Raw genomic sequence first — 23406 nt, forward strand, 5'->3', positions numbered from 1 at the left:
GAATTATACAGCCACTCGTCGAGCATCCTCGAGAAGATAAAAGTAGCGTATCCAGAATTCTGGCATTCTTCGACCGGAGATTGTCGTAAATCAAACGTCCGATCGAGATCCTGAGGAGCTCGTTTATGGATTCGATCCCCCATATCGTTTTTTTCCCATCAAGGATGTAGCACGAAATCTCCACTGAGATATGATAAACGGCCTCATATATCTTATCAGGGCACGTGCACCGGATTACGTAAAAGGAAACGTTTCATTTGGAACGTGTTCTTTACGCCCGTCGCAGGCCGGAAGCGAGATAATTCAGATAAAGGGTGCAAATTCGAGCCACGCTTATGCTAATTCACTTATTTCCATATCGTGTCGAGTATCATAAAAATCATTTCGTTTCCTCCTTCTTTTTTTCTTTCTTTCTTTCTCCTTTTTTTCTCTCTCTCTCTCTTTTCCCCTCGTGCCATTAGCCTGAACAAATACGATAGGAGGAGCGCGATAGCGAATAATGAAAGAGGCAAGTGCTTAAAAGGACTCGGACTGTTTCTATTTAAACGATCTCTCCGCGAATTCTCCTCCCTCCCCATCTCGCGAAGGAAAATGTAAATCCGTTCGGCGGCGCAGTTCATTTTCATCACACCTCGCGCTGTTATTGCACCAACGGAATCGCGAATAAGATATTCCAGATAGCCGATAATACGGGCCGATACCGCGAAATGGTAATTTGCTTGATTTCAGATGCGAGCAATTCCAACATTAGGCCCCCGATACGTGTTTCCAACCGATGAAAGAGACGATAACGCTTATAACGGGGGAGAACAAATGGCGGAGATCCCGCTTTTAGACAATTTCTATACGCGAATTCAATTTTCTTATGATTTCTTGAAATATATCTATGTATATGTATATATATATAATGTAACGTACGTACCATGTTTATTACCATTCATCACGAACATTATTAATCCCGGGAATATTTCTATCCCGTGAAATACAATCGTCAGAAATCGGTTTTACAACGGATCGAGGATAAAAAGGAAATCGTGACGCTTCGAATGCTAATTTTCACTCACCTCTCGCGCCTAGTTAACCGCGAGTGAAAAGCCAAACACGATCGCGGATCCGTTTCCTCGGCTGCATCTCGTTTGACAAACGAGCCGAGCTCGAAAACAAAAGGAAGAGAAAGAGAAAACACGTAAGTCACGAAGCAACGATTTCCCTTCTTAAGTCTACGCGTGTATGAGAAAGAGAGAGAGGGAGAAAGAGAAGTTACAGATTCGATTTACGAGCTGAATTCCTCGGGACTCGGTTCTTCCTGTCTCGAAACGAGCGCGGCAACAAACGTTGCGCTGCATTTGACATTTCCATTCCGCGCGAGGATTTGTTTGAAATATCGTTTATGCCGGCCTGGTATCCGGCATCGCGGCCGGATTAACGGCTGCAACAGGTCGTTAAGTCGGTCGTTGCGATATTAGATAAAAATCGAGAGAGAGAGAGAGTGAGTGAGAGCTGGAGTCGTACGCGACCCGGTGCATCGTTCGATCGAACGATCGACTCGTGTTCGACGCTTGTCCTCGATTTATGCGGGATAGATCGCCCCCCCTCCCACGGCCCTTTCGCAGCCGTGATTCTTTGTTTCCCTCCGTGTTTTCAGACTGTTCTGGTTCGTGCGCTCGCCGCATAAATGTCACGGGTGCAATGATAAATTTTAAGCGCGCCGCTTGACGCGTTACGCCGACGTTCTTCGCCTCTCGTTCCACGCTGTTCGTTCCGTCTATCGAACAATGGTATTGTTTGAGTGTTACCTTTGGGAAAAAAATCACGTTGAGTAGTAGTATTCTTTTTGATGAAAAGAATCGGGATGAAAGAAATGGAAGTTCGAGCAATTAAAAAGTCGAAGGGAGTTGTATGTATGTCCCCGTTTATGGGTCTCGTATCGACGGTGTTTCGTATTTATTCAGGTGTCGTGTAATTTAGGAAGGAACTAGTATAATTGTACGATTGATACGATAGAAATGAAACAACTCGTTACTTAATTAAGTTTAAATATACGAGTTTTGTCGAACGTGACTGCTCGGAATAATCGGGAATGAATGTTACGAATACTTCGAATTCTATAATGTATCCGATTTATCTCGATTACCATTTGTACAATTTATCAATTAATAGCGATGAATCGATACACAGCTACGATATTATTATAAACCTTTTTTTTTTTTTAATTAATTTCAAAATGAAATACTATGAAATAGATACTATAATGACTTGTAATTAGAATTTCCTTGTAAAACTTGTTACGTGTCATGCAATGGAATTTATTAGTGCTAAGTAACACTTGTAACGTTCCGCTAATATCTAATATTAGTTAGATCGTGCAACAAGTGTCTCGATTAATCACAGTGGAAGATATTAATTTTCAAATCAATGGTATCCGACTTATTATATTATTATTTCTTTTTTCTTTTTGGTCATCCAAGGACGAAGTTCTAGACGCGACTATGTTGCAAGAAGAAATTAATGCAACGAGTTTTCGTTTCTTCCAACGTTACGTTCGTTTGATCGATACGTTTACTCGAAACGAGATATCATATGGCGCGGATAGGGTGGCAAAGTGGATGGCATTGTGCGCACGATTCCACCCCGGGGCCCGAGACGTCTCCTTACGCCTCGTTAGACGCCTTGTTTCGCGCCTCGAAAATGCACGTACGAGTGTACACGGTGTAATACCGCGGATTGTGACTGGTAAGCTCGTCGCCTTTCATAATACTGGTTTTAATGGCCCATTCTGGGCCCCGCCCCAAAGGCTGTCGAGCAAAAAGGAATTGATTTTCACGCCGGCTACTCGACGAAGAAGCGAGAATCTCAACGATGCCCACGAATGGCTCGCATTCGCCGGCAAATTCGCTCGTTAATGCGTCGTGTTAAGGAAAGAATTGCGGTTGCGTGGCGATCGAGTTAATAAACCGTGTAAAATATTTTACACGGATAATCTCTCGAAAAGGAACGTTCAAGATCCCCGTTAATTAAAGAAAACGGGGAGGAAATTAGCCCGGCGGGGAGGGATCGTACCCGCTCCGCGGCGATCATAGTGTCCCGCCCATTAGAACGATATTTTATGCCTAATTGATGCAAAGTAAGTCGTCGTAAGAACGTCTGCTCGATTTGAATTGTTAATCTTGCCAAGAACGCAGCCCCATTGATGTCTAATTATCATGTACACGAGCGATTCAATGGCATCATAGAGCAACCTATGAATCATATTTAAAGACAAATGAATTTCTCGGCATTATATGCAAAACGTTATATGCCGGGGCCGAGGAGAGGGGTCGTTATCAGCGCGGGATTTTGCCGCGGTAAAAGTACGCGCGGTAAAAGCGCGCCAGTAAGGTAGTCAATAATTATCCAGGCGGCCACGGCGGCAATAAATCAATGCTTAGAAACAAAATGACAGGGACGATGGCCGTTGATAATACACGTGTATGTACGAATGTACGCTAATTGCACGGCCGAGATATATATATGTATATATACGACGAGTTACACGGGATTAGACGAGCCCTCCCGCTATATCCTGCTGATTTCAGACGTTGTAGATATCCGTCTTGCATAACGCGCGCGCGCGCGCGTTCATGGTGTTGCAATAAACATTGCAAAGTTATAATGCCGCCGCTACAAGCTGGCGGGAGAATTTACTCGACGACCGTGCAAACGCTCGTTTGAAGAGGTACCTGGTAAATTTTCGACGTCCTTCGATCATTAGGACATACGTTCCGCGAGCCAAGATGGATTCTCTCGTTTCTCGCGCGATACGAGAGAGAATTATATACGTGCACGTAAGATGTAAGCTCAATGAAACGTGATCGTCATATGTGGGAAAATGGTGCCAACGATAAAATGGAATTAATATTACGCGAGAGTTAAAAGACAGACGCTATCGATCAACCGAATCCGGGATAATCTATTAGAGTTTAATATCCAGTAATAATAAAGTCGGATCATTTATTGTTTTCTCCGTTTACGAGCAAATAATTTGTTCCCGGCGTTTCATTACAAATGGACGTGGTAGAGAGATAAATCAAAAGAGTAATAATTATAAGTCAGAAGGAAGGAGAAAGAAGGAGAGAGAGAGGGAGAGAGAGAGAATTTCTTAAGAAACTCGTGACTATGATGTTTGGAGAGTTAACGTACTCCATGCGTCAAAGTCATCGTCGCAAATGAATTTTTTATCGGACGATTATGATCGTTTTTTCTTTTCTTTTTTCTTTTTTTTATTTTTTACAGCCACGTTTCGTCGGACGTTGAAAATACTTTAAATAATACCGTGTGCGCAAAAATGATCGGTGTTATTTTTGTACGGAAGCGAACAATGGCTTCTGTTCTATAGAAGCGACCAGGTATAAATAACGTATCGCCCCTATGTATAGCCCTTTTGTCCTGTATCGTGCCGTGTCACCTAATCATTATTGCAACTATCTGGGAAAGAATACTTATAGCTGCTATAATACAATACGCTTGCATCAATCGTTGCAGTTACCTGTGTCAAAAATAGAGAAACGAGAGAGGGGGGAGAAAAAAGTCCGTTTCTATATTTACATTACAAACTTTACAATAAAAATAAAGCGATCCTCTCTCATTTATTCAATCCATTCAATCGTACTTTACTTGCTTTATTATACCACGAATCCACGTATCGCAATGCAAATTTTCCAAAATAACAAAATAAGGTTCCAATCCACGCGACGCATTGTTCGCGCCGCTTGGGAACAGGTCGAATCGGCAACGATTTCAGGTTGACGTGCGTGCGTAAGGGCCACGTACGCGCCACCGGCACGCGTGACACGCATCTCATTGCGAATAGGTCACGGAGTTCGTAAGAACTCGACTACCTTGCGTTTATAGTGCGGTCACGGTGGAACGCAGCGATCGTTTTCTTGCGCCAGTGTTCATGAGATTCTCCACTGAAGGAACGACGAGAAACGCGTCGCTATCGGCCGTTACCGATGATGCACGCCGCCTCTGATGTGTAATGATCGGATCGGAAATCGAGGCGGTACATCATCCGCGAGACGAGAACGATAAAGATGCTTCTCCGCGCTCCATGATTTACACGAATCGACGCATTTATCGCATTTATGTGTAAAACATTAAAATTGATTATTTTTGTCGAAGATATGCAGCTCAATTACAGCGATAGCTTTCGTTGTTGAAGTTTTGAGGTGGTTTATCTCGATCTGATTTTGCAGAGCATAATAAATATTAATATAAATCGAAGATGAGGGAAATATAAATTCGAAATTTGAATTTACGAAATTGAGTTTGCTAAAGAAACTCAAAAATTGGCGTGTGGAAATTTCTTAGATTTACAAAAATTTAGAACGGTGGAAGAATGCAATATCTCTACGAATGTTTGTATTTTTCATAAGAAATCCATGCTTTTTTATTAAAATTTTCAAACAATTCTAGTTCCCTAGGTGGAAAACAACGAAAGATCCACTTTATATTCTTGAGCTAGATACCGATGTTACAACGGATAGAACGGAAGATGAAATTGTAGCATGATTTTACCCAGGCCCCTTTGTACGGATTTGTAGCAAAATGCATGTAAACAGAAATATTCGTAAAACGTTGCAATTTCTCGGTTTCGTTTGCTGGAAAATCTGCAATAATGTTATATTTATTTCGAGCACCTTGTTTTCGTGTATCACGAATAACAGTTATTCGTGTTGTCAATTTGTAAAATCATATTGTTAATCCCACGTTATATTTCGCGTTTATATTTCATTTTATAACTGGAATTTCACGTGCACGAGCTTAACAATACATTTCATATAATTCATAAATCATTAACGAGAAATTCAACGAGATAGAGATTATACGTTGAAATGGACAAAATTATTGCCACTTCGATAGTTGGAGCATTTGCCGAAAGGTGGCAGCACCACCTTAGCCAAGATTACTATGTTATAACGGAAACATAGATGGTGGGAGAAGCAGTATGGCGCAGAAGCGTGGCCGCAGTCGATTGTGCGACGTTGAGTTGGTTAGTGCCGCCTGTAACTTCGTGTTAGAAAGGCGAGTATTCAACGGTTTTCTTCTACCAATTGGCACATCGGATTTTCTTGTGTGAAATGAGGTACGTAACTCGTTTGTATTTTTTTGTAACGATCATCTTCAAGCGTGCTTTTATCGATCCATCAACCTGGCTGTTTGACCGGTTCCTCCATCAATTACGCGAAGAAATTAGTTCGTTTTTTGTAAGTTTTTGTCGTTGAGTGATAATTTCAATGACATTTATTCAATCTAATATTTATTAATAAGCTAATTTATTATGTATCTAACGCAATATTAGAGTTTCATTGATAAAACGTGGACATATGGTTGTGTTGTAGCTCATCGCGTTTTATGTCGAGATTCAACCATAAACGTCGCGAGTTCAAACCTCTTCCCAAAGCGGGAAATTTTTTTACGTTTCTTTTTCGTTACTCGTTCATTTAACCTCTTCGGTAGTATCTCGTATATTACGAAATATTTATATGCGTACAATTTAATATGTAAATAATATAATGCGTAATTATATTATAACTATATTCATTACTAAACACAAAATAACAACGGTTCCACGCATTTTCGTTCACAGATTACCTATCCATAGGCAGAAAATGAAAACATAAATAAAACGTTGCGCGTAACTGTTTTGGGTCGAAATAATTCAAAATGCCGTTCACAGCGGACGCTGCAGCCAGCCAGATACAGGAACGATTGAAGAACTTATACCACCTGGTACACGAAATCGAAACGCAACGGGTTCGTTCGGAGCACAACCTGAACAACATTATAAAGACTTACGAGAAGGTGACTCCGGAAGACAAAGTGTCTCCCTATTACCAGCAAAAATTGAAGAATCTCTACAACGCGGCGATAGGTGATTCCCAACAGGAGGAAGAAATATTGCGTAAAGCTTTAGGAAAAATCAACGAAATTCGAGCAATTAGGAACGAGCGGCGAATACAGGCACGGAATGCGGGGAACAAAGAAACCATTCGCCGAGGTGCGTTAATGAAGATGTTGCTGAGCACCGCGCAGACGCTCCCTCTGTACGTGGGCAAAACACCAGGGGCGAAACCACCCCCTCTTTGCGGAGCGATCCCGGCGGAGCCTACGTATATCGCGAAAATGGGAGACATGGTCGCAGCCCTGGTCAAAGGTTCGGAGGAAGAGGAAAACTGGATCTTGGCAGAAGTGGTGCAGTTCAATCCAACGACGAACAAATACGAAGTGGACGACATCGACGAGGAACAAAAGGACAGGCACACGTTGTCGAGACGAAGAGTGGTGCCTCTTCCATTGATGAGGGCTAATCCGGAAACGGATCCTCACGCTCTCTTCCCCAAAGGGTCTATCGTGATGGCGTTGTATCCTCAAACGACCTGCTTCTACAAAGCGGTGGTGAACCAGCTACCTACCACGGCCACCGAGGAATACGAAGTCTTGTTCGAGGACGCGACATACGCGGACGGATACTCCCCACCTTTGAATGTCGCGCAACGTTACGTAATTTCTATCAAGGAGAGCAAGAAGAACAAAAGCCAATGTTAACGGACGAACTATTCTCGCGTCAGTATTATATATCCGGCGATTGTTTGTACCAATGAGTACAAATGTTCGTTTTTGTACAAGAGACTGCACTTATTACTTATATAATAAAGTTAACGATTTTCGATAATAATCGGCCCATCATCGTCAATCGTTCGAGCAACGAGCAACAAGCGAGCGTTCACTCTCTATCCTCGTCTTATTATTACTTATCCACTAACTCCTTAAATAGAAACTGTTGTCTCGAAAACTCGTAACTTTATTTTCGATGTAATTATCCCCTCGTTGCGTACGTATCGATATTTTTATCGAAATCATACGGTTTGTCGTTAAGCTCGGGGCCATGATCGAAGGAAATAAGCACGTACCGACAGTTGGGATCCCGTTTCCGCGATACTCTTGCTACGCCGATGGTAATTGGCGTAGATTATATAACGATAATAGCGGCATTCTTGTACACGCGGGTGGATCTTAACCTGGACTGGTTTGACCTTTCGTGGAATCGATCCTCCGTGACTCCTTTTCTTCCTGTATAATATGAGCAATTTCTTCCTGTATAATAAGTCTTTTTTTTTTCCGACCAAGACAGAAAGCAGAGAGAGAAAGAGAGGGAGAGAAGGAGAAAGAGAGAGATTTTGGTGGCCCACAGGATTTTGGAGGAAGGGAAGAGGGAGATGAATTCGACGCGAGACTGAAAGGCGAGCCGCCTGGTTCGCCATGGAAAAAGGGACGCAGAACGAAAGAGAGTGGCGTGCAATAATTGATTCCATAATCGGTGGCTGCCGCCAGACATCAAAGTGGCTCGATACCCGGTTCCAACCCCTAACAGACTGACCGGGCCAATCTTCATTCATTATTTAACTTAACTAGTCCTGCTCGAAGTATAATAAAAAAGCGGCCTCGCGTCGACACGTACTTTGCCGGATATCTTCCTTGAAATTGCCCGAATCGACGATCCTTTTCAATGAAGCGTTCTCGTTAAGGATGAGAGAATGTATACACAGGATCATAAAAGTAAAAATATAAAGTTATGAAAATTATTACCAATTACTCGTTACTCGTTCTAGGAGCAATAATCGAAAATAAATGAACAATCACGTACGCAAATTTATTATTATATGGATGAGACAGATAGCCATTTCGAAAGCGCGATAGCTAACCTCTTGTAACGGGAACCGGCGACGTGTGAAGCCATTTTCAGTCGCGGAATTAATTCAACCATCGCGATTAGCTTTCGCGACGTGGGCGAATTCTGAACGACTCTGCACAACGTGTACGCATACAGTACACACGTTCCTGTCCCTATCTCGAAGGAAAGTCGAGCTAATCGAACCTCCACGAGCCACGAGTTCCTGCGGTTGCTAGCTAGCTGATACAAGTGGATTCGAAGCATGCAAGCGACCGGAAGCTAAAACGAACTTGCACCAGGGCACGCAAGCAAGCCTTCCTTTCCACCCCCGCTTCCAACACACGCTCTCGCTCGTTCCTCCACGCTCCTCCCTTCCTTTCATTCGTTCCACGTTCTCAGTTATCTCGGGTAATTCCTCTTCCAGGCGGTTTTCTTACTTTTCTTCTCTTTTCTCCCCTCTTTCCACCTTCTCCACGCCATTTCACGCCCCAACCCGATGTTCCCGCGGCGCAAACCGATCCCGACCCGGTCCTCCCAACCCTCCAATAATGGCGCGCGGTATTTTTCTTTCGCCACTTCGTAATTACCGGCCGCGCACCGGCGAGAATATTTTATTTCGCCTCGAAACGATCGATCCCACCGACCCTGGTATCTGTCACTGCGGTTCGCCGCCCGAGCGGTTCCGCCATTCGCTCCCGGCCATCATTAGTCTTCCTTTCGATAAATTGGCGGCCAGATGCGACCCCGTCGAGGTGTCACCTTTGCGGCTTCGCCCGTTTTCCTGAGCCAACGATGGGGGGATAATGTTCCGGGACTTGATGTGTTCTGATGCAACCACTTACGGTAACGAAGGGAAGGAAAATTATTTTCCGTCGAATGAAACGTTTGCGTTTCTATTCTAGATTCGTTCGTTTCGTGTGGAAGAAAAAAAAAGAAATTTGTACGATTACCTTCATCTCGGATAAAGGAGAATTCACTTTTAAGAACGAAGCGGGTATCGAGAAGAGAAGATCGGAAACCGATGAGCCAGGCCGCAGTCGAGCTCCCCCCCACTGGTATTCCAGGAAAGGAGAACGCGGAAAAGGGATTATACGATGTGTCCGTGCGTCGGACAGCCCGTAGATTTTCATTTTTTTTTCTTTCTTTTTTTTCTTAATTAATACAAGCCCGTACAATGGGCACGGCGGAGAAGGTCGATAAGGCTGGGTAACGAGCTGCCAACGTCTAATCCAATCTCGACGTCGAAAACTGTCGGGATTCTTGCAGGACGTGTAATGAGTTCTGGCCAAGGAAAATCTAGATGTTAATAACTTTTGGCCTTTGAACGGGGGGTTTTGAACCGCGCGAATCATCACCGGAGAAGCTTGCTATGGACTATCGACCGAAAAGGTGAAAAACAATAGCCATTATCTGCACACCTCGAACACCTTGAATTGGGTTTTAAACGTGGAATAAATTTCTAAACAGATTTGGACAGACAACTAGCTCGGATCGAAAAGTTATCTCGCGCCACTGTTGCGATTCTCCTTGGAAGCGAAATCCCCGAGGTACCGCGCGCCCTTTTTCCTCTTCCTCGATAGCCGGCGACACTTTAGGGAGTGGTAGGCGGTTCGAGACGATTTTTAAATTCGTCTCGACGAATCCCGCTCCGTTTGCGCGTCGAGCGACAGGTGTTGGAGTGGATCCGAGCGAACTTCCTTGAATAAATAAGGGCCACGAGGCGCATCTCGAGACATCGATCTAATTGCTCTCCGCTCGAGCGAGTATCATTGGTGGGACGGGACAGTTTCCAACTGTAGAAAACGCGTTGCTAGATACGTAGATTATTAATCCCTACCTCTTAATCGCAACCAATCAATAACTCGTGCGAAATCTTACGGTTAACGAAAGGGACTGGTTTTAGGTTAATAGGTCTCGGTAGAGGCACGGAGTTGGTAATTCGATTGCCTCCGCTAATGCAACGTCGAACATTCCGTGTTCTGGATATTGCAGGATAATTGAACGCGACGTTATAACGAGCCGTGAGTAATACTTTGAGGTTTACTTTTCTGTAGAAAAAAATTGTTTTCGACAGTGGAGAATAAGAAGAAGTTAGACGAAACGATTTCCCTTTTCAACGGGACATTTGTCTTTTCATAGTTTCGATTTCAATCTCTCGTTCGACGTTGGGCGTTTTTGGGAAGCAAAGGAAGAAGAGAAAGAGAGAAAGAGAGAGAGAGTGGGACGAGCCATCGAGAGGACGAATAATTCATAAGCGGGGCGGTTTCTCGTTAATTAATTGCATTTGCCAATGAAGGCGGGGCAGTTTGAAACTTCCTTCATAATTCAGACGTATAATCGGTTATCGCGATCGTTATCTCGCGTTGCGGCGCGATCGTACATATACGTCCCCGGAAATTAGCGTACGCTTTTACGACTTTCTCGTCGAAGGAATTTTAATCTCGGTGGACAGCGTCGCCACGGTTGCTATTTCCGCAGTCGCTGCAACAACGATTCGATGTGGAAATTCAACCATTTGGATCGTGTCGCGATGATATACAAAATTCACGATAATATTAAAACCGGAATGGGAGGGGGAAAAAGAATTCCTCAATGGACGTTTTATTTTTTCGAAAAAGCAATTTTAAACGGTTGCCGAGTTCGTGCATACTTTATTTTATTATCGGGCATATTGTATTATCTTTCGATCGAAAAGCTGGAAAATTTGAAATTTCGCCATTCGAAAGTATGAATTAAATATCTTGATTGAACTTTTTCGATATGATAAAAATATTTCATCAACGAGACGCGAAGGCGAATTTCGTCCATCATTTAAAATTGAACCGGTTAATATCGAGGTATCGTGTGAGAATAATTTATATCTGTCTGGCGAAATATATATATATACGCGATAATACGGTTTAAGAACGAACACGCTGTTTGCCAAAAGTGTCACGGGCGTGTTGTTATCTGCGGAAGCGAGAGGAGAGGAAGAGTTCCTCTCGCGATTGAAAAGTGCATCGGCCGCGGCGGAGATAAATAAAAATCCATCGGACGATAATATCGCGGGTGTTCGCCATTAATCACCACCGGCCGCGCATACCTCTTCCAGGTCAACAAACTCGCCACGTTTCGATTCACAAGTCGGCCATATTTGCCGGCCGTGGTGTTGAGGTCGTTTCAGAGACCGATGGCCTTTCGCGAAGTTACTTATTTCTGGACCGTGTCCACGGTCTCAGTGGGTCACTGGATACGTCTAGTTCCGCGGCGGATGATTAATTCCAACCTCCCATCAGGGATATTAGTTTTTAATGCGGCGTCGTTGTCGTGGGGATTATAATAATTAGCTCGGTGTCGCGCGTGGGCCAACTGCGGCTGCTGTACGACGTCCCAATCGTGTCGTCCATCGCTGTATCCTCTCGTTCTGCTCTCGAGGAATAGTTATCCCCGTACGGTTTATGCGAATTTGTAAACGCGAAGTAGAAAACAGAAGTCTGGCCCATTGCTCTTCTTTCGTTTCACTTTGATTATATTCGTTCGATTACGCGGCGATAATTCGAAAGCGTGCTTCGTAACACAAATAAAAATAATTTAAATTAGATTCATCTATCTGGTTGGAAAATTAATTTCGACGCTTCGTAAAGTAAACATTATCATATCCTCAACTTCATTTATATCCTATTCGAATTCATTTTAACTTGTACGTGACTTTTTGAAATCGATACGTAACGAGATCCACGTTGGCAGCAACGTGATACGTGACGCGTGAGATAAAATACGACGTATTCGTCGACGTCAGGAGGCAATTTCGAGCGTATATCTGCATCTTCATTCTTCGAGAAAGTTGAAATCGTAAGAAGAAACAAGGTTAATCGATACGAAATTCCGTGTAAGATTTCGCGTGTGCCGTAGCCTAGAAACTTGAACTTGGAACTTTCACGATAAAATGTTCAACGCTTTATCAACCGTGTAACTTCGTCTCGCGCCAAGTGGAAATGTCTTTCGTTTCTAACTCTTCGCTATTACGTGTTCTATCCCACTGTCATTAAGCTCAATCAATGTAATAGGTAGGTTTTCTCGGATAATGTTGCAACTACTATTCCGAAGTTTTACTACTCGTGTACAAAACTTTGTACAACGTCATATCGTATCCATTATTATCTCACAATTTGTTATTTACGTTTAAGACAGTGATAAATGAAGATTGTAGATTATACCTATTATACCATCACCAAATTATCAAGGCGAACTTTATAAGTTCCTTTTGAAAGAAATCCAAATGAGATACTTGTTCTTGGTAGAACAGAAATACGAAGGAAAGAATCGAGAAGAACACTCGCGCCATCGACATTTTTCAAATACGAAGAGAACAATAAACGCCATTGTTTCACTGACCAGATACAATATACGCCCGATGCTCGTTTTAATCCACCGCCTTTTCCATCTTTCCAATTTTTCAACACCTTGGGGGAATCGTCGCACGATCGATCATCGATAAAAGCAAACGAAGAATTAGCATGAATCTTGACCAGAAATCCTGACTTTTACCTACTGCAGCGCGATAACGCGCGGGCTGTGAAAAAAAGCGGCGACGTTCCAACTCGCGGGCGCAATTTTTTTTCCACGGGACGCCCTCAGAACGATCCAGCTCGTCGTGCATCATCCGGTTAATCCTTTACACGCCGTAGGAGCGTGATTGTCAATATTTCAAGGGTTCGTGGAGTATCGAGATACCTCGGGTGGAAAAACGAGTGGACGATGTTGCAGGGTCGATCGGCCGCGACATCGATCGGAGATCGAAATTGACCGGCCAGGCCGCTCGTCTCGCAGTCTCGCGGGGCTCGTTCGAAGGCAGACCGCGGGGCTAACCGTTGAACCCGGCCTAATTGAATTTCGCGTACGAGCAGAGCGGCGATTCGTCATTCCAGCGTCCAATTTGGCCGCGAGTCGTGCCACTCTCTTTCGGCAACCGCGTCCTTCATCTTCGTCTGGCCGGCTGTCACGCCGAGTTCGCGCCGCAGGACGCCTGAAATTTTATCGGCGGAATGGTGCTGCGTGGACACTTACCTAGAACAGAACGGAAACGAGATTGATCAATTTTGTGGGACTGCGTTGGTTGGGGATGGTAAATAAACGATGAGGTCTCGATTATTACTTCTCTTCTAAAAAGAAAATTTTTTAAGGCTGAAAATCTATGATTTACTAAGAACTTAAACTTTGGGATAATTTTACAAACCGTTGTATCTCGTGTTCGTTTAATGAAATTTTGTTTCGTTCGTTGAACGTGTCTCGGCATGTTAGTCGCGTCGGACATTATCTTATCGAGGCGGGCATACTCGACGAAGATAATAACCATTACGATTCATTAATTCCAACAAAGTTCGTTCCGAGTGAATATACACGAGTGAAGAAGTCATAATTTGTTGCTAACGTTTGTGCATAATATACACGCCGCGCTCAAGAAACTTTGTCTTAGCTGCATCGAGGGTTGTTCGTGAATTCATCATAAGACACGGTATCGGCTCGATCACGCGATAAATACGCGGAAAGAACGACTATCTGTTTCCACGAAAAATTATTTCTGTCTTCATCAACTTCGACATCGACTCTCTCTCTCTCTCTCTTTCCAACCCCCTCGTTACTTTGGAAACAAATATACGTTACATGTTTCTCTTTCGCCGTCTCAAGAGAACAACAACGTTTTCCAATCCTTTGTACCTACCTACGTGTACGATCAACAAAGGCATAATTAGCGCTTGATTATTAAATTAATGCATGGCTGTTGCCAGCTTCCCGTCGTCGCACGCATTAGCCAGAGGGTGGGTAAACAAGCAAGCCCCGCGGCCCCCTCCCCCTTCCCTTTGGCGTGCCCTCGTTCGCGGGATCCCGCGAAACAGTGATATCGATTTCGAAGCAAATTGCTCGCAGTAATAATACACAAACACCTGACATTCCGTGTAACTGTAATCGAGAGGCCGCCGCCAGGGCGTCTAAGAAACCCAGGGCATGGTAAGCCTGTTGTTTCTCCTCGACTCTGGAACGGAATAAGGGAAGGACAGGCTTCCTTCCACCCAGAGGCAGCTGCTTAGGTTCTCACATAGATTAACCCAGGTAGTTTCTGTTCCGCATCGTCTAGGAGAGACGAAGCTTCGGGCTGGCGAGAAGTCGCTCGCAAACTCGATGGCAAATTGTCGACTCTTGACTGCCTCCCTCTCTCTTCCACTTCTTCCTTCCATCCCTTTCTCGCGCCACCCCTTCTTCTGCCCTCTCTCCGTTTACTCACCGTCGTTTCTCACTCTTCGAAACTATCTGCGTTGGATGGTCTTATCCTATCGGTGGATCGTCTCTATCCATCGCAAATCAGAGGCTGGCGGTTCGCTCCGGCCAAATTGTCCGGGAAATTCCAGTGTACCGAGATACTATAGTCCGTTTCGCATCGGGATAATCCTAAGCCAGATCGTCTTAGAATTCGACGTTGTTCATGGTTGTAAACGTGTATTAACGTTGGGGATGGAATGGTTGTATGCCTTTCTCGATTAAATTATTCTGATTGCAATAAAGTTGCTTTCGTTCCAAATTGTTCGTTCCGTTATCCGTGCGGCAATAGACGTGATTGGCATCCGGATTTGTATGTGAAAACAGTAGAAAAAGTTTTGAAGAAGAAATGCCAAGGGGAACCTATTACAGTGGGTCTCCATTCTTTCTACCGTTGGACACTATCCATGAAAGTAATTGGAACCTGAGGAGAAGACTCCTTAGAAACCTGGACAATAGTCGGGTAATCGGTAGGAGTGATTTTAGAGAAAATGATCGCTGGTGATCGCCGAGTGAACTTCGTCCGTCGTAGAGTAGTTGTCTAGACAATCGCTTCGATTGCATTTCCTTTGTATAAATTAATCTAAGAACTTAATCCGTGAAAAATCTTGGCCGATCGATCATTCACAACTCGACGATTAATCTTCCATGGATTAAAAACGAAAAGGAAAAAAAGGATCAAGTAAGCGCATAGCATCTCCGAATTGAATTTTTAGAGAAAAATTCCCGGTAATCGCAGAATTTAATAAAGAAAAAAAAATCCGACATACAGAGAGATAATCGCAGGAAAACGTTCGTCCCCTAATAGAGAATTTAAGATGCGATTAAGCTTGAAATGTTTATTCGCTAAGCGCAAGCCTGTGATTCTTGATGTCCAGCCAACGAGGCGACACGCGAGAAAGATTAAGCGCATCCGAGCGCGCAAATGGAGAACCGAGAGATTTAAGCTTTAATGCCGCATAAGCTAAAGGAGTCCTTCTCTCTCCCCCCTCGTCTTTTTCCGCGTTGGAGAATCTCGGAGGTGCGCGATGTTATTTAAGAAAGTATTTTCCCTGTGCTCGGCCAACTCGTTGGAGCTACAAATTGAAATAGCTGGCGCTTCGAATTTTCAGATTAAAAGCTTGACCCGTTTGTTTACCCTTTGTTAGACGAGTACACTACCCGTTACTCCCTGCCCTTCTACCCGCCCTTCCGAATTTTCAAAGTGTTCTCGACGCGATGATTTTCTGAAGCCGTTCTTCATCTGCTTTGTTCCCCCCGATCGGGCGCTGTTCGACGAATTAATTCTACGCTACGAAACAACTTTTCTATTCCCCGTTCGTTTCAGGAAAATCAAAAGATTCCTTTTTTCAAACTCTCTCGTTCCAAGCAAACTCGTGCTGGTAAATCGTGATTTAAATGAAAGTCACGGGGAATCGATAACTTCAACACCTTTCGACGAGGGTGGAAGCTTTCGCGAGGGTAGGTGTAACGAATAGGGGAGCGGATCGCCGTGGTGGTGGATGGATTTCAACATCCTGTAAGTTCGGTGTCGAGGGGGGTTGCATTGCGGCCATTGCGATGAAATCGGGGGACGATGAGGAAATAAACGCAAGGGTGCGTCGTGTACAGATTCTATCGTTGAAATATATCGTTCCCGGTGATTAGAGGATTACCTGGTTAAATGAGCCGACCAATTTTCCAAGGCTCCATTACGCGATACGACGTTAGCCAAAAATTAATTACCGAGATTAAACGATTCGTATCCCTTTCAATCGTCGCCCTTTGATCAATTATCCCGCGATGTTTCCGTGATTATTTTTCGAAATAATGATATTTAAATCGTCGATTGAAATGGTTATGGGCGTGCATTTCTTACATTCCTTTTTGCCGGAAAAGATATTCTAGTCCATTTAAAAACACATTCAATTATGGAAACGAGGGAAAAGTTACGACTATCACAAATATTTCCACCTCACCACCGTCGTCACACGCGTTTGCGCCTCCACGAAACGTGCAACGAATTGCATCACTTGCGCGGTGGAGGCGCGAACGAAACGCAAACTCCGATACGATATCGAGTTTGAGTGCGGTGAATCCGGGTGCTCGACGCGATTTCACCGTTGTTTTTTTTCTTCTTCTTCTTTTTTTTCCTCCACGCGCGTAGTACACACCGTGGAGGAGACAAGTGGAGATGGATACGCCAACGATCCGCTATAAACGATGGAAGAAGGACGGTGCACGGGCCGGAAAGGGGTGGCAGACGAACGTCATTAGCCGTGGCGGAGACTCGGCCGGTTGTTTGCACGCCAAATACGAGAGCGTGGCGCATTTGCATCGCTTTATATAAGCAATGTTTTTAAATAAACGCGGAGCGGGGCCGCGCTTGCGCACCGGTGGGCGCGTGCACACCGGATCCCTTCCGCCGTTCCAACTCCGGAAACTTCTCCCTCCCCGCAAGGGATCCGGGAGCGCGAGAAAGGGAGGCCGGGCTGCACCCTTCTCGTTATCAAACTGTTTACACGGCAGGATTATTGTTTACACGAAAGAAGCCGAGCATAGAGAGGAAGAGGAAGAGTGGGCGGGCAAACGCTTTCCGCTTTGGGTTTCAAACGATGCGAAAAGGACGTCGAAAGGTTTTTCGACACAGCCATCGCGCGCACCCCTCACCCCTCGCTCCCTACGAAACGCTCCTCCCTCTCTTTTTCCCGCCACTTTGAACCGGAATGAATTATAAATCGCCAACGCCGTTTACACCTCGTTCGTTTCTCGTTGTTTAAACGGGCGGCCGAAGAAACGTCTGAAATTAATTAGCTTCTCCTTTCTTTTTTTTTTAGCTGGAGAAACGTTTATCCATTCCATCCCCCTTTACGCGATTACCTACGATCACTCTTTTCGCTCTTCTCCTGTTTTTATCTTCGCCTCGCATTGGAAACCAATAATTCGTGCGCCAAAGATGAAAGGTACACTCGTGGACGATGTTTGATCGCCGGCCTCTGTTTTCAATACACGCGAGATTTCAGCAAGCAAAGATCGACGAAACAGTTGGTAAGTTTCCCATTCCGAAAAATTTATTTTCACGAATCCCTAATTACTCTCTCGGATAAAATCAAAGGGGGAGAGAGAAAATGAGAAAGCGAGAGTTGAATACAAACGAAAGGAAACAAAACCGAGTAAAGGGTTGCGAAGGCACGGGTAGGGTTGTTGCGGGCACGTTCACGGTTCCTCTTTCGCAATTAAACTATAAATATTCATAACTATTTCACCAAGACAAAGATCCAAGAGTTGGTAATTAAGAGAAGTCGTGACTTCTTCGAAGCGTTTATTCACCGAAGTCGTCGACATTAGCCGCGCGGATTATAAATGCTGGTAATTTGGAGGTCCTCGAGATGCCCTTCCCTCCTTATTCCTTTTTGCTCGATCCTCGCGGGTCTGAGAGACGATGGGTTAATTCGCGAGGATCCGCGCGGAGCCGAAGCGACGGTCGCCAAGGTTATTTGTATTAATTAGAAAGCTGAAATTAGTCGACAGGGGCCGGTCGTTAGAAGCTGTTCATCGAGCAGCCGCGAAACGCTTTGGGAAAAAAGTGGCCGTGAGCCAAAAAATGATCATGGTCAAAAAGGATTGAAACTCGTCTCGAGTAGTAGTGGCTCCAATGTCTGCAATCGATTTTCCCTTTTTCAAAAGTTGGATCGTTAATCTTTGGTCCTAATTTTTCTTTACTTTATCATATTTAAAATTATGCATGTAATTAAAGTTGGATAAGTTAGAAAAATAGACGCAAGAAAAAGAAGAAGGAGAAGAAGAAGAAGATAACACATTTAATTTTTGAGCAACGCTGTTAAAAAAAGTGGAAGACCAAGGAAGACACATATACTTTGCAAACTCGGAAAAATAGATAATTCAAGAGCAACGAAAATGAATCTCAGATGTCCGGATAACGACGATTATATCTTCGTTATTCTTCCAGTTCCAGACTGCGAAGTTCGTCGTCGTTTCCGTATCTCCAGTCCCCCCTCTCGTAAGTCGTTGGCAAGTTATTTCTCTTCTCGGATTCTTTTCCAAAATCGTTTGCGTCGGATGAATATTAATCCGTAAATTTTTCATCGGTCCCCTGAAAAAAGGGAACTCGGTCGTTTTCCAGGACAAATGGGGGGGGCGTGGAGTCCCCAACATTGGTAGAATAGGTTCGCCTAAGTGAACCCTTGCTTTCTACGAATGCGTTACGTACTTCCGTGTGACTGCAACATCGCGAAACGGATAAATGCAACGCTTCCTCGGCGGATTTTGCGTAACTGGCAGATGGTGCCTCGATAATATTTTATGAGAGATAAGATCGAGGCTCGCCAGATGCTTCGTACGAAGCATGGTATTCGTACGAAGTTCCTGAATAAATGCAAGATATGAATAGCTACGGTGTTCATTATCGCGGACGCCTCGCCTATGTTATCTTCCTTTTATTTTGACAATATTAATCTCTGCCTCGTGAACACATTTTCACATTTCTACGTAACATTCGCGATTCTCCGTGTTTGATTTATTTTTATGTTATTTTAAAATTGAACGTTTCCCTTTTTTTTTTTTTGAAATGAAAATATCGAAGACGAAAAATTTGCAAAGTTTTTTCTAAGCGAATTTCGATTGTAATTTTCTTTTTTCTTTTCAAAAATCTAGCTTTCTTCCACAATCAAACTCCCTATTTGAATCGTGAAATGGGAAGATACGGTTCCCATGGAAATCTGTCAGAAATAAAAATCAAAGGAAGTTTAATCAGGCGGGCCATGATATTGAGCTACGAGCTCCAAACCATTTTTCTCAGTAGATTTCACTCGAATACCTCGTCAAGGCACGAATTAGCTTTGACGTTTCATCTTGCTGATAGTGCTCCAAAAGTTAATCGTAATTGCAAAAGAACGGGTAAAAAAGTTTTTCAACTCATCAAGGAGTATAAATGAGATTGGAACCATCAATCACGGTTTCAAGTTCCATCGAATCCTCGTACACAAAACTTCAACCTCGTCCAGAACACTATGCAACGAATCTTGACCGATCCGTTTGAAGATAAATGAATCACATTTCCGTCTCGTCGAGTTTAATTTAAACACGTAAAATCGAAATAAATACGTACAAACGTACGAAATAATACGCTCGGCGTAATCGAGGTTCGTTAAAGTTTGCTTCAAAAAAAAAAAAAAAAAAAAAAAGAATGTCGAAGAATAGGGTCTCGCTCGTGTCTCGTCTATCTTCCATTCACGTCGATGCGTCAAGGAGTGATGCACATACCATTTACGAATGCAAGGAAGCGTACAGTGTACACACGGCACGTGTATTCCGTCCGTGATATTCAGAAATCCATAATCCTCGTGGAAGGATATAGAGCGGCACGCGTGATATACGTTACCATGCATCGGATTACTCCTTGCGCGGAAATTGACTTGAAAGTTGTTGGCAAAAATTCATGCGATGCATTTCCATCGGTGAGTACACAAATATAGGGTGCATGGAATCGTACGTTTTGTGAGTTAGAAGCGTGTATAAGCTATTTTTATTCAAAACGCTTTATAGATACTTTCTATCGGGGAACATATATAAATCGACGAACAATTGTAAATAATATATTTAAAAAAAAAAAAAGGAATTTCATCAATTCGATTGAAAATTTATTTCTCCAAGAAAGAGAATTATCGACGGATGATCTTCAAATTCTATTTTCAAGTTTTTAATCCCCCCTAATTTAATAATTGCACGTCGCGGTGGATAAAGTTGCGAGTGAAAACGCAGAAACGAATCGCGTGTATCGTCGTCGTCGATACGATCCTCGTGCTCGCGGTAGAACACATTTTCAACGAGTGGCGCGCCATCGATTCCCATTATCCCCGAATTTACAGGAAACTTCCATAGGCGGTGTGTATGTATCTTTTAAGTACGGAGCAGCCTACAATAAGACCGGATCGGTGTTCTATTCCCGAATCGTCTCTTCTATTCCACCGCGCTGTGTGTCTCTCTCTCTCTCCTCCCGTTAAAAATAAGCAACACGAGTGCAGGGTAAACAGAGAATCGCGTTGCGGAAAGGAGGGAGGGAGAGGAAAGAAGAAGGGTACGGGGAGATGGAGGAAGAAGGAGGCGGCGGATATACATATATACGGTGAGCGGAGAGGTAAAGGTTTGGATCGGAGTAGGTTCAGATCAGATCAGATCGGTCGTGGGTGGCATCGGTGACGGCGATGGTGAACGGGTGGGCTGTGGTAAGCGCAGAATCGTGTCGCGGATAAAGTGGTACCCGTCACTGTCTGTCAGCAGCCCTTGTCGTAGTTTCTCTCTTCTTCATCCCCTTCGTTCTGCCCGCCTCTCGCTCTTCCATCCGCTCGCCTCTTCCCCCACCGTTGGCTCCACGTGGAAGCCTTGCGTCTGGCGGATGTATGATTTTGCTTGCCATAATTTATGGGTATGCCTATGTACGAATGTACATAGACATGGATATTCATTTGATGGGTCTGATTCAGTTGTTGGGAATAAATGACGTTGCTCGGTTGTGCTCATTAAATTTGTATTTGTATAGAAACCGTATGCGAGATTGTTGGGGCTTTTAAATTTTAATACGGAGGAGGATGATTTTCGTTTTCTTTTTATGGTTTTATTATTCCCTCCCAATTAAATTTAATTACTGTTTGATAGTTACACACGATGAATGATCGGATTTTTTTTTTAAACTTTTGATAGTATATCGCGCATTATTACGCTCAATCCGATCAAATTTAAATCTGATTTACGACCTAGAAACTTACTCGACTATTTGTTAAATGTCGTTATTGGATTTATTTTAGTATTTTTATAATCTAATAAAGGGAAAAGAGGACGGGAACAAAAGACGGGTATCCAAGAAACTCCTCGTTATTATCCGTTTTATTCTACTTGAACGTAGGGAATAAAGTCTAATTGGAACGACTCGAAACTACGTTTCCGTACGCCATCGAATTGTATTCCTTAAAGTAATGTATTCTTCAAAAGTTAACTCTCCGCGCGTAACCCCGTATCTTGACGAGAAATCGAGAGAATTCTCTTCGATATCTCAACTATTTTCAAATACTTAGCAAGCAGAAGAGTTATCCCGTCTAGCTCGTTCTAAACTATGGGAACAATTCAATAAACCGAATCCATTTCTTCTCCCGGAGACATTGCGAGGAATAAAAGTAAGAGCAATCCTGGTCGGAAAAAAATCTTCAATTTCGTGAGCTCGTATAAAAGTCAGCAATCTTTATTTTCGTACCACCTACTACCAACCAAATTTAATAACATCCTTCCAATTTTCTTTATTTTCAACTAGAGACAAACAAAAAATTACTTACATCTTATACAAAGTATAATCGTATCTTACGCGTAATACTGTCACGCTATTAACAACCGAACCGAATTATGAAAAATTCTTAAAGCAATCTTAAATCTAACTTCGTCTCTTACAATTACATAATTGCTCCCGGTCTCCATCAAGGTCTGAATCAATAAAGAAGAAAGATCAATATTATCCCTCCCCGTATAATAATTCCTTTCAACTCCCCAAACTGCCTCTCCTTTCAAAAACTCCATTGCTACAACTATCCATTTCCCGATTTTTCCTTCACTCTTCCACCGCAGAATGGTGCGAGGGTTGTCGCGAGCGCGAAGAAGCGGCGGCAAGTGGCTTCCCTCCGTCCTCATCGTCATTGAATATGATACCGAACACCGATGAACGGATACCGAGGCGAGCGTTTCAACCGCACGTACCTCGGATTCGCACACGTTGCACGACTATATCGCCGATTAGAGCGTGCATGCGATTGTGTGCGTGCACGCAGGGAGGGAAGGATGGCCGAGGAAGGCCGGAGGGCCTGTCGGAGGTGAGAACAGTACATTACCCTCGCTCGCGCACGCCTCTCCGCCTCTTCGACTCTTTTCCCCTCGCCCACCCGTGTGTTCACCGCCCTCGTCCTTCCTCCACCGACCCTCGAGCGCGTTGGCCTCCCTCGCTCTTCTCCCTCGGTCTATCATTATATTCACGCATCTCGAGCCGCGACGCGGCAACACACCGATCTTTTTCCCCTTTCTGGAACGCAGCCACGTCGCGTAACATCGTTGCGCTGGATGCCGGCGGAAAGGAGGAACACAGGGCGGAAGAGCGCGAGTGGAGGAGGAGGAGGAGGAGGAGGAGGAGGAAAGGTTACCGCGAGAAGATTGCAACGCGAGAGATGCTGCACGAGGCTGCGCCACGTTGGGGGAGGTCGATTCAATGGCTTGTAATTTCGCAGCGGGATTTTAGAGGAAACGGGCAACTTTGCTATGCACGACAAGGAATGATTCATACCCCTCTTCGATTGGGCAAATTGGAAGAGATGCTATTGTTGTTTACGGAAATGTATTTAGAGAGAAATTCTTTGGTCGAAGAG

At 43.9% G+C, this 23406-nt stretch overlaps 1 protein-coding gene and 1 long non-coding RNA gene across 2 annotated transcripts in view; one reads left to right on the top strand and one right to left on the bottom strand.

Moving 5' to 3' along the window:
• LOC107996741 (SAGA-associated factor 29-like) overlaps positions 1-7754 on the top strand; it is a 228286-nt gene extending 220532 nt beyond the window's left edge. The window contains exons 6-7 of the mRNA XM_062070986.1: positions 5902-6124; positions 6629-7754. Of these exons, the coding sequence (XP_061926970.1) occupies positions 6706-7587 (882 nt within the window). The 5' untranslated portion in view covers positions 5902-6124; positions 6629-6705 and the 3' untranslated portion in view covers positions 7588-7754. The remainder of the gene's footprint in view (positions 1-5901; positions 6125-6628) is intronic.
• The window catches only part of LOC133665663 (uncharacterized), a 423051-nt gene that overhangs the window by 58640 nt on the left and 341005 nt on the right, over positions 1-23406 (bottom strand). The window lies entirely within an intron of this gene.

The sequence above is a fragment of the Apis cerana genome, linkage group LG2 (assembly GCF_029169275.1).
Source record: "Apis cerana isolate GH-2021 linkage group LG2, AcerK_1.0, whole genome shotgun sequence".
NCBI classification, from domain to species: domain Eukaryota; kingdom Metazoa; phylum Arthropoda; class Insecta; order Hymenoptera; family Apidae; genus Apis; species Apis cerana.